Here is a 16378-nt window from a genome sequence, read left to right as displayed (position 1 = left end):
TGCCAGCATCTCCTTCCCCAGCCCGCGCCGCGCCAAGGCCTCCGTGGGCAGCAGGGTGCCTGGGAGAGCCCGGCCCAGCCTCCCCGTTTCAGCTGCCCACCAGGCGTCCCTGCAGAATCCGAACAAGGTCGCTGTCCAGCATCCAGCGTCAGTCATTTCAGGGACACATGTTTTCTGTTTTCACAGCAGAAGCTGCAGGCTAGCTTGCAGCTCAGCTGTGCGTGAGCCCACCCCATCCGGGGAACCCCACTTCCAGCCCAGCTCCCTGCTATGACACCTGGGAAGGAGCCGAGGATGACCCACGCACCCACGTGGGACCCAGCCCGCCTTCATGGGGGTGCATGGTGACACTCCCTGGCCCCGCCCTGGACCCTGCCCCAGCTTCCCCCACACCAAGGGCTCCTCTCTCACAGTAGCCAGACTCCACGTCCAGGCCCTCACCACGTGGCAATGACAGGCAAAGCAGGGTCCGTGGACTCCGAAGAGGTCCCTGGAGAGGAATGGCTTGCACATGCCACTGGCTAGCTGTCTCCCAGTCCCTGTTTCTCTCCCCCACCCCTGCCGGGGACCACAGGGATGCTTCCTGCAGCATCCCAGCCTTTGCACTTCCTCTGACACAATCGGGCCACGCCGGCAGGGGCAGACAGGGACGCTGGGCTTCTCCCCACCACAGGCCGGACCCAGCTCTGAAGTCAGCAGCCAAGCACAAACATGGACCCCAACTTCCGCTGCAGCCCTGGGCCCCAGGAAACGCTCCCTCCCTGGAGGTGTTCTGCTGTCCGCCAAGCTTGCAGTGGAATGCACCAAGCCAAACACGCACTGCCTTTATTCTGGAAGCTCCAGAGAAGCCATTTTGAGTAAATACCAATAAGCCAGTAGTTACAAATAGGGGCCAGTATTGCGTTACAGCGAGCGAAGGCTCCACCTACAACCCACAGGGGTGTCCCACTGCTCCCTGTTAACTACCCGGAAAGGCAGCACTAGATGGCCCAAGCCCCCACATGGCCTCAGCGCTGGCCAAGCCCCCACATGGCCTCAGCACTGGCCAAACCCTCACTGCCACAGCCACCTGGAGAGTGAACTAGTGGATCAACAGTCTCTCCTGGTCTCTAACTCTTTCAAATAAATAAATACAGCTTTTCAAGATAGTTACTAATAAACAATGTCATCAATCTTACAGGCAGATTACTGACGAAGCCAGGACCCACGGCAGCGGTCAGCTCGTTGCATCGTGGTTATGCAGTGTTTGTAGTACCACGCTGGTTGTGCCCAGCGTCTGCCCACACTCACTTCTCCACTGGCCAGTTGCTTGGTGGTGACACACACCCTCACGTCTGAGGGACACCCCGTGTCACTTCCTCCTCCATCTTCGCCGCCTCCCCTCCTCTGGATGAACAGCTGCTGGGCAGCACCCTCCAAAGTTGCCCTCTGGGGTGGCCACACTTGCTGCCAGCCGGTAAGCACAGGAGAATGGGGGTGCGGCTGCTGAGCGGTGGTCTGGCTTTGCAGGAAAGATTGATGCCAAACCCGGCACCAATGTGTACTTCATAATTTCACAAAGATGGCTCATCTTTTGCAAATCTTTTGCCTTTTAAACGATTTGAAGATGCAAATTAATCCCTGGCATTGACCTTTATTGTCATTTCAGCCAAAAGCTCATTGATTTCACACATTGTTTAGCAATTATCTTTGAAGTTCCCCCATGGCATCAACTCCAGCAAACACAGTCAACTCCTTCCCGGCGAGAGACAAAGGTTTCCATGTCACCATTTGGGCAAAAAGTCAAACGGTGAACAGAATCAGATCCTTCGAGTGAGAAAACCCACACTCCTCTAGCAAGAACACACCCCAGATGGGAGCCGAACTCAGATGTGACGCCAGCTCCCCCGGCCCCCCCCCCCGCCGTCCTGCGCCCGGGGAGAGCAGGAGGGGCCCGCGGGAGCGAACCTTGGTCTTGGTCTTGCTCTTCTACTCCCCTTGGCCGGCTCAGCTCAGGCATGAGCCATGCCCTGGAGGAGGCCCTGGGTCTTGGAGAGACTGAGCTGCAGACAGGAGCTCTGGCAGGGATGACGGTGCTTTGCCCTGCTGTCATCCCAGGCCGACACAGTCAGTGCTTCTCCCATGGTTACACTCCAGGAGGCCCGTGTGGCCACTCTGCTGTCAGCACTGAGGAAGTATCTGCCCCCAGCCCAGGGTCACCTGCAGCAAGGAGGATCCCACGCTCTCCCCTGCCTGCCCAGCCCCAGCACTCACACCACATCTGCAGCCCATCTCAGTCTGGGGATGTCCCTACAGTGACAGTGCATCCGAGGACCTGCCCGGTGATGGTCAGGCTCCCCTGGGCCTCCCCTGGGCACCGCCTCCCCCCCGCAGTGGCCCCAGGAACCCTGCCCCACTGAGCTCTCTCCCGTTGCCTGGAGGCAGCACGGGGGGACAAGAGCAAGCTGGGGCCCTGGGGCTGCCTTTCCTTCTGTTGCCACATTCTCAAAGTCCTGCTGACCAGGGAAGCTCAGGCCTGCAGCTGAGGGCGGTAATCTGCAGCCACAGGACCCAGTGTGGGCCCGGGTCAGCAGTGACAACCTAGAGCTTCTGCCAGTCTTGCTGAGGGGTCAGGGGCTTGTAGGGCAAGTAGACGCCAAGGAGGACATCGAAGGTACCGGGCCATGACCATGAGAAGTGACTCAGCTGAGAGCAGAGCTGCCCTAGACACAGCCTGCCCACCAGGTACCCCTGCCCATCAGGTCCCCACCTGCCCACCAGGTACCCCTGCCCATCAGGTCCCCACCTGCCCACCAGGTCCCCACCTGCCCATCAGGCCCCATGCCCATCAGGTCCACACCATCAGGTCCCCACCATCAGGTCCCCCTGCCCATAAGGTCCTCACCTGCCCACCAGGTTCCCCCCTGCCCATCAGGTCCCCACCACCTATCCATTAGGTCCTCACCTGCCCACCAGGTGGGCCACTTGGTCATGTTGGCTGGCAGCAGAAAACCCTTTGAAATACCAGCATGTTGCATCCACTTGGCCCTGCCCGTGTCCACCCTCAGTGGGAAACCCGTACCCTGGAGTGACTGTCCGTGGACCTGCTTTAAAACACCACAGGCAGGCACGCACGCATACTTCTCCCTAGGGGCACCGCACACAGGCAGGGACGAGGTGCGGGGACAAAGGCCTCTTACCAGGGTGACCCAGGCACAGGCGTGGAAGCCACAGGTCTGTTTCCTCTAGGCGCGCTGTCGTCCCCTCTCACCAGGATGGAAGGAGGCCCCTGCCCCTTGAGGGAGACAGAGAGAGAGAGGCCACTGTTAACTTTGCACACGCCTCTCAGCCAGGCACCAAGGGAAGGCTCTGGAATCAGCAATGTCACTGCAGACAACCTGACCCAGCACAGCGGCAGTGGGTGAGCCCCTGCCGAGAACTGGGAAGACCCCTGCATCCCAGCACACCACACCGCCTGGGCGCAGACGCCTGGCAGTGCAGCCTGGGCAGGCATGCCCAGGTCCCCTGGGGCAGGAGGAAGTCAGGAGCCAGTCCCCTGGCTGAGAAAGGCCCAGCCCATTTCAGACTGGAAGGGGTGAATCAACTGGGACCAGAGAGTTAAAGGGATATTACACAAGCCCCATGAACCTCAAGGACAAGGACGATGGCCCAGGTGGCTTGGGGCGGGGATCTGCTGGCATCAGGGGAGGTTCCTCCTGTATTCTCCCACTGAGCAGCCAGGGCTGGGGCCTCCACTGGGCACTGGGAGGAGAGCCTGACCCCATTCAGGGCATTGTCAGACACCACCCAGGTCCCTGCATGCTGTCACCTGCTCAGGGGCATACGGGCTGGGTGAGGCTGGCGCTCCCACAGCCAGGGTCCTCCACCCCGGGGTGCAGACTGTGTGTGCCACAGGGATTCTCTGTGATTCCCCTGAAAGGTCAGGACACAACCAAGAATGACCCCAGGGGAATTCAGAAAGGCTGTCACAAACCACACCCCAGAGCAGCCTTCACAGGGAGTATCCAACAGCAACCAAAGGGACCAGGAGAACATGACCAGATGCCTTTGAGGGGTGACCCCAGCTGGGGACCCCAGGGGAGGAGCAGGTGTGGGGTGGGGGGTGACCCCAGGGGAGGGGCAGGTGGGGGGTGGGGGTGACCCCAGGGGAGGGGCAGGTGGGGGGTGACCCCACGGGAGGGGCAGGTGGGGGGTGGGGGGTGACCCCAGGGGAGGGGCAGGTGGGGGTGGGGGGTGACCCCAGGGGAGGGGCAGGTGGGGGGTGGGGGGTGACCCCAGGGGAGGGGCAGGTGGGGGGTGGGGGGTGGCCCCAGGGGAGGGGCAGGTGGGGGTGGCCCCAGGGTAGCAGCAGGTATGGTGGGGTGGCCCCAGAGCCAGTGTGCCTGACAGGAGCTGAGTACATGCTCCCTGGGGTTTGCAAACACAGCCAGCAAAGGCCATTGAGGCTGCTCCAAGCCCCACTCAGCTGCATCAAACGTCGTGTCCACCAAGCTCTGGTGTGGCCTGCCAGCAGCCAGAGGGCACAGACGCTGGCCCAGGAGCCCATGTCCCAGAAACAAAAGACAGACCTGGGTTTTCTCTAACAGCAAAGCAGCAGCCCAAGTCATGCCTGGTAGCAGCAGTGTCCACGTGGAAGCCAGGGGAGGCCCTGTCTGCGAGCTTGGAGCACAGCCCAGCCACACTCCCCAGGGATCCCAGGGCTGCTGGCCGGCACCCAGCAATTCTGCACAGACCAGCAGGATCCTGGACAAACACCACACTGGGACACGTGCGGGTGCCTGGCCCCTAAGCCCTGCTCCTGACCGACCTTGTCCTCAGCGCTGGTGGCCATACTCTTCTGCTCGGGGGCTGGGGGCAGCCTCAGGGTTGGAGCGTGGGGAGCTTGGCTGCACTCCGTGCTTCTGTCTGTGGGATCAGAGCAACCGGCATTAGTGCTGCACAGGCCACCTCCGGTCACCATGCAGGAAACGATGGGGCCTGTGTGGACTGAGGTCCGAACGCCTGGGCTTCGGGCACAGGTGGGAACAGCCAATCCGGCCATTCCCGGGAGCTACAGCCCCCATGTTTCCCGGCAGTCCATGCGTTCTGCACATGACCATGCTTTCCTGTCTACCCCAAGCTTGTAACGCTGGACCCCAGGCAGGCCCACCACCCCAGGCAGGCCCATCACCCCTGGCAGGCCCACCACCACTGGCAGGCCCACCACCCCAGGCAGGCCCACCACCCTAGGCAGGCCCACCACCCCTGGCAGGTCCACCACCCCAGGCAGGCCCATCACCCCTGGCAGGCCCACCACCCCAGGCCCACCAGCCCAGGCAGGCCCACCACCCCAGACAGGCCCACCAGCCCTGGCAGGCCTACCAGCCCTGGCAGGCCCACCACCCCAGGCAGGCCCACCACCCCAGACCCACCACCCCAGGCAGGCCCACCACCCCAGGCAGGCCCACCACCCCAGGCAGGCCCACCAGCCCTGGCAGGTCCCCAGCCCTGGCAAGCCCACCACCCCAGACAGGCCCTCCAGCCCTGGTAGGCCCACCACCCCAGGCAGGCCCACCAGCCCTGGCAGGCCCTCCAGCCCAGGCAGGCCCACCACCCCAGGCAGGCCCACCACCCCTGGCAGGCCCCCAACCCTGGCAGGCCCACCACCCCAGACAGGCCCACCAGCCCTGGCAGGCCCACCAGCCCTGGCAGGCCCCCAGCCCTGGCAAGCCCACCACCCCAGACAGGCCCTCCAGCCCTGGCAGGCCCACCACCCCTGGCAGGCCCACCACTCCAGGCAGGCCCCCCACCCCTGGCAAGCCCACCACCCCTGGCAGGCCCACCACCCCTGGCAGGCCCACCACCCCAGGCAGGCCCACCACCCCAGGCAGGCCCACCATCCCAAGCTGGACTCCACCCCAGACAGGGCTAAGCTAATGACTGCATCGCAGCCTCCGACAACAGGACAGATGGCCTGGGGCCCCTTCTGTGTCCTGCTCCCAGCCTGGCCGTCGTACCCGTGGGCCACCGTGACTTGCGGGAAATCTGTCGCAGGCTAAGCCGCTTGCGGGAGGTGGGTGCACGGATGCCCTCAGAAAGCAGAGCTGCTCTCAGCCCCATGCAATGGAACCAAGACGATCAAGGAGGCCGGGCGGCCCCTGACGGCCGGGCACTCCAGCCCTCGTCGGCCTCTCTCCAAGAGATCGTGTGAGCCAACTCTGCCTTTTGCAGGCTCATCTACATGAGTGCAGTCCTCATCGAGCTGATTTACTCTCACATCCAGATGCAATAAAATTAATAGTGCAGTGTGCAGCCTGGTTGATGGCATTAACTCAGACCTATTTCTTTCCTAACAACTTCTTTTGGTTATTTCCTTTATTTTCAAAAAGAAAGTTACTCCAGTCACTTGATACAAATGGTTTTAATTAGTGCAAGGCAAACCTAACCTTTAGTGGATGCAGGATTCGAAGCGCTGGCTGTGTGCCGAAGGATGGCGAACTCTTGGCATTGACTGGCAATGTCAGCCCCACACGGGCTGGCATCAGAGCAGACCGCCCGTCCCCTGTAAGAGCCACCTGTCCACCAGGCCCACCACACTCTGTGACAAGGGCAGGGGCCTTCCTGGAATGCCTGGGAAGGGGGACGCCTCCCCCAGCGCTAAGCTCTAGTTGGTGTGACCCAGGATGGGGGCTTGCTCTTCCACTTGCATTTTTAATGACTGCCTCTTTTAAAGCTATAAAAAATTTAGAGCAATCAATCTTCCACATATAATGAAGCCCCAGTGAGAGCAGCGCCCTGGTCCTGGAAAAGGTTCACACAGATGCTCTTCTGGAGCCTCACCCCTGCCTGGGGGCCCGTGCCTCCCCACTCCTTCCTGGGCTGTGTACTCAGGGCCTCACCCCTGTCCCACACCTCCCTACTCCTCCCCAGTCTGTGTAACTCAGGGCCAATCTCCCCCTATAGACCAGCAGTGACATTTGCAAACCCACCCGGGTCTTCCTGGCAGACTGGGATGTGACCCGGCTCCTCTCTGTGGGTGTCTAGGAATCTTCCACAGCCCAGGTCCCTGGCATGCAACTGCTCCCCTCTGCCCTCCATGCTGTGGACAGCACCCTAGCTCTGCACCACCATGCAGGGTCCTCCCGGAACCCCTGGTCTGGGAGCTAGCCCTCCTTTCCTTGCTGTGACCTGGTACCAGCCTTCCCCTGCGCCGTGACCAGTGCTACCCCAGCATCTAGGGGAGTCATTCCGGATCCCCACACTCCCGTGCACCCCAGGGGTTTTCACTCCTCAGAATCGGCCCTTTCTGCCTGAACAGTTCCTCCCTTCCCCACAGAGTCCTCTGGTCCTTGCCCCTCAACCCCCTTAATACACATCCTACTGTGAGCACTGCCCAGAAGGTTCCAGAGCCCTTGGGAGAGACACCTGCTAGGCTTGGGCTAAGGGCATCAGCCCTGAGGTGCTACTCAGCGACCAGCACAGTGGACCTGAGCGAGGGGAACACACTGTTCTCTGTCGTCACCCCTTGGTCTGCTCTCTCTCTCCAGATTGATCGTGATCCTGGCTCAGCAGTCGTGTCTCTCCTCCAGAGGCATGTCTCTCCAACAGGCCATGTCTCTCCCACAGGCCGTGTCTCTCCCGCAGGCCGTGTCTCTCCCGCAGGCCGTGTCTCTCCCGCAGGCCGTGTCTCTCCCACAGGCCGTGTCTCTCCCACAGGCCGTGTCTCCTCCCCTGTGCTCGGGTACCATGGATGGGTGCATCTCTTCCCAGGAGTGGACAGAAGATGGCCAAGAGCACACAGGGACTCTGGCAGTCTGCCACTCTGTGGCCCTTCACCCTCCCACTCTGCTGGCCCCTCCCCCTCCAGGCTCTCACCTGTGGACCCCTCCCCCTCCAACCCCTCACCTGTGGACCCCTCTGCTTCCCACCTCTCACCTGTGGACCCCTTCCCCTCCCACCCCTTATCCTGCGGGCCCTCCCCCTTCATATTCCCTCCCTCCCATAGGTCGTCCGCCCTGCATTGCTAATGATCCCATCAGGCCTGGTTTCAGGCACCTGGTCTTTGTTACTAATAAACTATACCTGCAGGGCTAACTCTTTGCCCAGAACTTACCTTGGGCTCGATGACAGGTCTACTGCAGAAACCAGGTAGGCCTGGCTGCTGTGGACGTGGTATCTCATCACCGTAAAGATCTGTACTTTCCACAAGGCACCCCTTGCACCCAAACACCTCCATCCGAAAAAGCCCCGCAAAACAGACAGCCCAGGCTTCCCTTCGGCTTCCCACGCCCTTGGAGGGTCAGGCGCTTCCTGCGGCCTGCGGAGCTGTGGTTGGGGTGGTTTCTGGGTTGACACCGGGTGCTATCAGGGTGCCCAGCATGGCACTCCACACCAAAAGCTCCAGGGCCTTCCCTGCTTGGTGCACAGAGGAAGCAAGAGGCCCTCACCCAGCAGAGGGCCCAGCCGCGGCGCAGGTGCCTGCAAACAGGGATTCGGGACCCATCACGCCGCTCCTCACTCCGGTGTGTAGACCCCTACCTGCACTCACTTCATGGGTCTCTTGGTTTCGAGGCGGGTGGCCAGCTGCTGAGCTGTCACTGCCCTCAGTCCAAGTGACCGGCATGGTATTTCACCAGGCCCCAGGTAGAGGCACAGTGTGCTGCCTACACACACGTGTCAAAGTGAGCCTCGAGTCAGAACACGCTTGGTTCTGCATACAGAAAGACAAGACAGGCGCAGAGGGCCCTGTGGCCCTGCTAAGAACTCATCTGCCTCTAGGACACCGAGGAGGAAGAGTCTGTGTGGTTTTGCTCCATACTCAAATCACAGGCACGGGCCAGGTGAGCACTTAGTCCCAGCTGCATTGCGTTGTCTGGGTGGGAGACATGAGCACATCCCAGCTCTGGAGCGCCACCGAGCAGGGTCCTCAGGTGAGGATGTGTGGGGCTGCATCTCAGACCCGTCCCCCACTGTGCCCGCCTGTACCCCCACTGTGCCTGTCCCCCTTGTGCCTGCCTGTGCCCCCACCATGCCCACCTGTGCACCTACCATGCCCACCTGTGCCCCCACCGTACCCGTCACAGAGCGGTGAGCGTGGGGGACACTGCTTTCAGGTGAGGATGCAAGGAGCTGCGTCTCAGGCCCGTTCCCCCCCGTGCCCGCCTGTGCCCCTACTGTGCCTGCCTGTGCCCCCACCATGCCCACCTGTGCACCTACCATGTCCACCTGTGCCCCCACCGTATCCGTCACAGAGCGGTGAGTGTGGGGAACACTGCTTTCAGGTGAGGATGCGTAGGACTATGTCTCAGGCCCGTCCCCCACTGTGCCCATCTGTGCCCATCCTCCTGTTCCCCCACTGTGCCTGTCCCCCACTGTGCCTGCCTCATCACCCAGCGCGTCACAGAGCAGTGAGCGTGGGGGACACTGCTCTCAGGTGAGGATACAAGGAGCTGCGTCTCAGGCCTGTCCCCCCCTGTGCCCATCTGTGCCCCTACTGTGCCTGCCTGTGCCCCCACCATGCCCACCTGTGCCCCTACCGTATCCGTCACAGAGCAGTGAGTGTGGGGGACACTGCTTTCAGGTGAGGATGCGTAGGACTATGTCTCAGGCCCGTCCCCCACTGTGCCCATCTGTGCCCATCCTCCTGTTCCCCCACTGTGCCCGCCTCATCACCCAACGCGTCACAGAGCAGTGAGCGTGGGGGACACTGCTCTCAGGTGAGGATGCAAGGAGCTGCGTCTCAGGCCCGTCCCCCACTGTGCCCGTCTCTGCCCCCACTGTGCCCATCTGCCTGTGCCCCCACTGTGCCCGTCATAGAGCGGTGAGCGTGGGGGACACTGCTCTCAGGTGAACTTGAACTCTCAGGTGATGGCTTCACTCTGCTGCCATCCTTGTGCTGTATTGTGACTTATACTTCTTAATCTCTTACTGTGCCTGAAAGTTAGACTTTGACCTGTTGTCTGCAGGTACAGACCACAGAATACAAGAGAGCACGTAGAAATCGTGGGTGATGGATGGAAAGGCAAGTCGCATGGGTACAGAATGTTTTTGAGATCCACGGGGTTGTTTCTGTGGCACTCATCTGCCATGAGTGCTGGGAAGCAGCCTGTGGTTGCAGCTGCTGGGGCTGCAGGCCTCCGGGAAGGTCCTGTGGGGAAGGGACAACGGCCCAGCCACCCGCAGCCACAGCAACTGTCGCCATCCCTAGCTCCCAGCGCCCGGAGCTTCACCGAGAGCTCAAGCCTTGGCCCTGGGGGTGTCAGTCAGGCGTGTGTTGGCTCAGGGGGAGAATTCTATCTCCAGCTCGGAGCTGAGGCTGACTGCCTCATCCACAGCCTTGCCAAGATCAAGGGTATGAAGCAGACACAGCAAAACGTGCTGGCTGGATGTACAACGGGCACATCTCCAGAGGCCCGGGCGGGGGTGAGTCTGTCCCAGAGCCAAGGCGGGGGCAGCGAGAACCAACTCAGCACAGGGCAGGGGACAGGGGACAGCCACGGCAGGAGTGCAGGGGGACAGCCATGGCAGGGCACAGGGGAGGATGGCCAGGACAAGGAGACAGGAGGGCAGGGGGACAGCCACGGCAGGGCACAGGGCAGGATGGCCAGGACAAGGAGACAGGAGGGCAGGGGGACAGCCATGGCAGGAGCAGGGGTAGAGCCAGCACAGGGAGCAGTGGAGGCTCAGACAGCAGGGTGGGGTATGACAGCAGGGCAGGGTATGACAGCAGGGCAGGTTATGACAGCAGGGTGGGGTATGACAGCAGGGCGGGGCTGACAGCAGGGAGGGGTATGACAGTAGGGCGGGTGCCTGCTTGCCCTCCCTGTCCCTATTCCTGTTCCCCTTCTCCTGCACCTGTTCCACTCTCTCTCTCCCTCTCTCTCCTGCTCCCCCTCCCTCTCTGTCTCTCCTTTTCTCCCTCTGTCTCTCCCTCCCTCTCTCGCTCCTTCTCTCCCTCCCTTCCTCTCTCTCTCATTCTCTCTCCCTCTCTCTCCATTACTCTCTCTCTCTCTCTTCCTCTTATTTGAATTCTGCAGTCACTGCCACAGCACCACACTGGCCCTGCACACTTTCTGCCAACATCCTGGACAGCTCACCCAGTGCCCCAGATTCCGCGCCCTATGTGCGAACCCCAAATCCAGCACAGTGTACATCAGGTGGGGGAACCCCTGACATAGCACAGGGTCTGTCACAACCACAGCATGACCTGGGAGCTACATACACACACACACACACACACACACACACACACACACACACACACACCACAGCATGACCTGGGAGCTACACACACACACACACACACACACACACACACACCACAGCATGACCTGGGAGCTACATACACACACACGTGACCTCACTCACAGACAGCCTGCCGTGGAGGTCACACACACATACACACACAGATAACTTCACACACACAGCCTCCCCCAGGACCCCCCCACACACACGACCTCACACACATCACAGCGTGACCCAGGGGCCCTCACACACAGGCTGCCCTGAGAGGTTTCACACACACATAACCTCACATACATCTCAGCATGACATGGGGCCACGCACACACACACACATGACCGCACACACGTGACCTCACACACAGCCTGCCCTGGGGGTCACACACATGTAACCTCACACACAGCCTGCCCTGGGGGGTCACACACATGTGACCTCACAAACCACAGGCAGGGATAGCCATGCTGCTGGCTGCTCACAGGAAACTTTAGCTTCTTGGCAGTCACTTCTTGGTGGTCAGCAGGACTTTGGGAACTGCCCGCCCAGAGAGCAGAGAGCCCAGATCCTCCGACAGCTTGCTTAGTCCAGGGAATACACAAAGCGGGCCCCTGGGATGACCATCACCCACACGGGAAAGTGCAGTGTCCAGGCAGCCGGCAGGGCAGCTCACGGACCCCGGCGTGCCCACCTGTCCCTCCCTGTCCCCTGTGGCATGGTTGAGCTGGAGGCTACAAGAGGTGCCAACCTCTCAAAGCCCTCCAGAGGGTCACGGAAGAGGCCACGGGCAAGGCTCGGCCCCACCTGCAGGAAGCCCCCGGGAGAAAGGCCACCTCGGGCCCAGTGAGTGGGCAGTGCCCTGTTCCCTCAGAGAGATTGCCAGTCAGCCTGCACATCTGTGGGCAGGCAGCTCACACGTCCACACGAGGGTCCCTCAGAGCCCCTGGGCCTCCCCACACGCCAGGGCCCCATGCGCTCCGGCTCTCCTGCCTCAGCAAGGGCAGGACCCTTGCAGCCAGCAGCCTTCCTCAGGCCTGCAGGGCAGGTGTCAGGACGAGCTCAGGAGACAGCGCCGGACGGTCATTCCCGCAGCCCCTGTTCTAGCCAGGAGTCCGTCAGATCCCTCCACAGCTGGGGAGCCCACTGCTCCAGGCCCCCTGTCCTCCAGCAGCCATGCCACCACGGCTGGGGCCCTTTCATCCCGAAATATAAACAAATGGCCAAGTCTTATTCCTTAACCCGACAGCTACCAAGCTAGTCAGCACAGACACACACTTGCACCACGAGTCTGTGTGTCTACAGCTTGCACACCATACACGTGCAGGCACACACCCAGGTACCCCTGCGGGGCTTCACTGAACACGTGACCATCACCATTACCCACGTCCTGCCTCCATTAGCCTCCACTGTGCTGCCCGGTGTGGCTTCGGGCTGCGCCTGAGTGGGGTCGGTCGGGCATGCACCTGCTAACCACAGACCTTGTCTCAGATCTCCCGAATCAGACCCAGGACCTGAGGAATCCAGGAGCCCTGCAGACCCAGGGACCAGCACCCTGGCACACCTATGGAACCAGGAGCCCTGCAGATCCAGGGACCAGCACCCTGGCACACCTGAGGAACCGGGAGGCCAGCGGATCCAGGGACCAGCACCCTGGCACACCTGAGGAACCGGGAGAGGCCTCCACCCGCCAGCTCGAGTGCGCCCCAGGAGCTGGAGCAGGGCAGGTCCAGACGAGAACTAGGTTCCTGGCTCTGGTCAGAAGCAGGTAGCCCACAGCCACAGCCAGGACCGAGAGAATCAGCATTCAACAGCTTCCTGCCCTATCGCTGAAGAAACCAAGCGTGATTTCATTAAACAGACAACGAAGGGAAGTGAGAAATAATCAATGGAACAGCTGGTGTGAAAGGGAGAAAAACACATCCCTCAAATTCAATTTCAAGGCATTCAAGGTAAATTAGCCACATAGTAAATACATGTCATCAGAAATAATTATAGCTGAGAAGTTTGAAAGCCCCCGCAAGGGACGCCGGGCCGACTGAGCACGAAGCAACCTGTGCTGCCTGGACAGACGGACAGACCAAGGGCCGCATGCCTGCGCCAGTGTGAGACCCGGAGGGGACCCAGGCGTCTGGAGAGAAGGGACAGTGGACCCTGCGGCAAGACATGGCCGCTGCTTCCCCTCTGGAGCCTCCACCCATGCCACCTGCTGCCTTCTGGGGTGGGGGGCTCCTGCGGGGAGGCGGGCCCCTTCCTGCCATGCTCCCCTCATAAAGATGACCAGCAGCCTGGCCAGCTGCTCCAGGGCCCCAGGAGAGCACCCCTCCCCGCAAAGCCCCAAAAATGTGCTCTCCAGGCCCCCGTGGCTGTGGCTGTGGCTGCCTCACCTATAAGTGGCTCAGTCTCACCCACTGTGGGGTAGACAGACCCTGCCCCTGCCACAGCCATGTCCACCACCACACCCATGGCTTCTGAGTCAGGGGTCCCTGTGAGATGCCAGGTGTGACAGCAGCAGGAAAGCTCACCAGTGGGCACCCAGGCACAGCCGGGGGAGATGTCCAGGTCCACCCCAGCCACAGCCCCAGGTTCACCTGTTCCCCACCCCCAGCCCAGCCCCATCTTTCCTTTCTGAGTGGCAGCCAGTAGTTCTGCTCTGGATGGTTACCCACATCTCAGAGCCCAAGAAGGCATTGGCAAGCAGCTCTTCCTGGGTCGCTGTCAGGCTGGAACATTCAGCGAGCAGAGCAGGTGATCACGGCAGGATGGAGATGCGAGTCGCGCAACCCTCGCACAACCCACGTCACACACAGGTGCACACACACAGAACCCACACACAACCCATGTCACACACAGGTGCACACACGCGGAACCTACACACAACCCATGTCACACACAGGTACACACACGCGGAACCCACACACAACCCATGTCACACACAGGTGCACACACGCGGAACCCTCGCATAACCCACGTCACACACAGGTGCACACACACGGAACCCTCACACAACCCACATCGCACACAGGTGCACACACACGGAACCCTCATACAACCCACGTCACACACAGGTGCACACACGCGGAACCCACACACAACCCACGTCACACACATGAAGCCCACATACAACCCGCTCCACATGTGCATGGGACCCACACCCACACAGGACCCATTATATAAACACACGTGTATGCACAGAATCACAGCATCCTTGCAACCTGCCAGGCACCGCTGGTCCTCACGGGAATGAGAAGACGTGGCAAAATGACCCAGATCTTCTCGAGATATCTGGCGCCCAGTGCCAGGCAGGAGTTCCGCGGTGCGGGAGCATGGCTTCAGGCCCATGCAGGAGCATGCCTGCCCGTGACCCTGCTTTTGCTCTCCTGCTCCCAAGGGACCCCCGAGGAACAGAACCAGCTCCCCAAACCAAGGCCTCCTGAGTGGGACTGGGAGCAGCCAGCACTCAGCCCAGGAAGCTGCAGGCAGCTCCGTTCCTATGGAGAGTACTCGGGTAGGATGGAGGTGCCGGCAGCCCTGGCAGCAGCCCCCGAGAATACCCGCCACCCAGCACAGACCCAGCATGAGCCACCCAGGGCACCCAGTGCAGCCAGGCTGGGAGCAGGGGCAGCACTCTTGCATTCAGGCAGCCAGAGGGCACATCTCTTGAGGAAAGCCTGGCGGGGGCCCCCCAGGCCTGCCTAGGAGCACCCCGACTCATGTGTGCGTCTGCCACCAGGCAAATTCACACAGCACAGAGGCAGCCAGTGAGTAGGTCAGCAAGCGGTGTCGGCAGAACAAGATCAACCTTGGTGCAAAACACAGAAATGTTCCCCTAAAGCAGCCCGCATAGCTGCCCTCACATTTGGTGTCCCCCAAAGCAGCCCAACAGAGCTGCCCTCACACTCACATGCTACCGAGGCCAGCCTCAGTGGTGCCACAGAAGTACCTGGAAGGACCCGGCAGGGATGGCCAAACTGGACTGCCAGGGTCCAGCTGGCATGTCCTGCTGTGGGGCCTCCTGCTGGGTGTGGCTCCTTTAAGGGACAGGTGCGTGGGTGAAGTCGTGACCCACAGGACCAGCATCCTTAGCCTGGCATTCTGGGTAACCACAGTCCCTCCCCGACGGCTTCGCCTGCGTGCCAAAATTCAGTCAGCCACAGGCCTCTGCGACTCAGTAACGGCTGCCGCTCTGCCGACAGCCACGGGAGGGGCTCATCTGTCCACACGGCCAGCAGGGCCGCAGAGCCGCCCATGCAGCGGAAGGCCCCCACAGCTCACTTCTGCAGCAGCAAACCCAGCACAGTCGGAAGCACTGCCCGTCTTCCACTGTGGAGCCCAGCCGGCGAGCATCCAGGCAAGACCAGCTGGGCCGAGGCAGCTGTGTCCATCAGGAACTCTGCTAGAGCAGGGACGCCACAGCAGCTGGGTGGCAGCACCCACGGGGCCCCATGGGCAGAGGCAGAGCACAAGGTGTGTGCCCAGCCACTCAACCCCCGCGGCACAGAACACAACCTGATCCTGTCTGAAAGGGTCAGCCCCGCCTCTCCTGCAGCCCTCCCCTGCTGTTGGCTTCTGGGACTCCAGCTGGCCCCAGCGTTTGCCTCTCTGCACCTGGCTTGTGTCACTCGGCACTGCGGCCCCTGCCTGGATCCAGTGGGTGGTCACCAGTCACAGGGTCCTGTGCCATCCTCGGCAGTGTCAACCGTGTCCCTAGGCCACCTTTTCTCTCTCTGCCTCTGCTACGTTGAGTCCCGCCACCAGCAGTAGGAGAGAGGCACCTCGCAACACACCAGTGTCTTTTGCCCGGTGGTGGTGGAATTGCTGGATCCTACGAAGCTCTATTTTTAGCTTTATGAGGAAGCACCATGCTGTTTTCTGGAATGGCTGTCCTCCCTGTGAAGAAACTTAACACCTGAACGGAGCAGGAGCAAGCACTCAAACCAGTGACAAAACGTCTCAGTCGGAAATGGTGCTGGGGACGGCATCCGTCCTGGACTGCTCCAGACAGAGCTCGCGCCAGCGCTCCAGGCACCGGGACCCTGTGGCAGAGAGGCCTCCACGCCCAGTCTGCAAGTTCAGCACCACCCCAACAAGAGTCCTGCCGGTCAGGAGCCAGGCGCAGGCAGCCCAGCACCCTCCGCCCGCTGCCACCCATCAGAGGCCACTCCAC

At 61.3% G+C, this 16378-nt stretch overlaps 1 protein-coding gene across 1 annotated transcript in view; it reads right to left on the bottom strand.

Annotated features, from left to right (window-relative positions):
* TCERG1L (transcription elongation regulator 1 like) overlaps window positions 1-16378 on the bottom strand; it is a 74316-nt gene that overhangs the window by 23939 nt on the left and 33999 nt on the right. Inside the window, exons 5-6 of the mRNA XM_040991722.1 lie at window positions 4808-4905; window positions 3180-3268 (exon numbers count right to left, since the gene is read on the bottom strand). Coding sequence (XP_040847656.1) covers window positions 3180-3268; window positions 4808-4905 — 187 coding nt within the window. The remainder of the gene's footprint in view (window positions 1-3179; window positions 3269-4807; window positions 4906-16378) is intronic.

This window comes from Ochotona curzoniae, unplaced genomic scaffold (genome assembly GCF_017591425.1).
Source record: "Ochotona curzoniae isolate NIBS_2020 unplaced genomic scaffold, NIBS_Ocur_1.0 contig_66, whole genome shotgun sequence".
Lineage (NCBI taxonomy): Eukaryota > Metazoa > Chordata > Mammalia > Lagomorpha > Ochotonidae > Ochotona > Ochotona curzoniae.
This window is presented reverse-complemented; position numbering and strand designations above follow the sequence as displayed.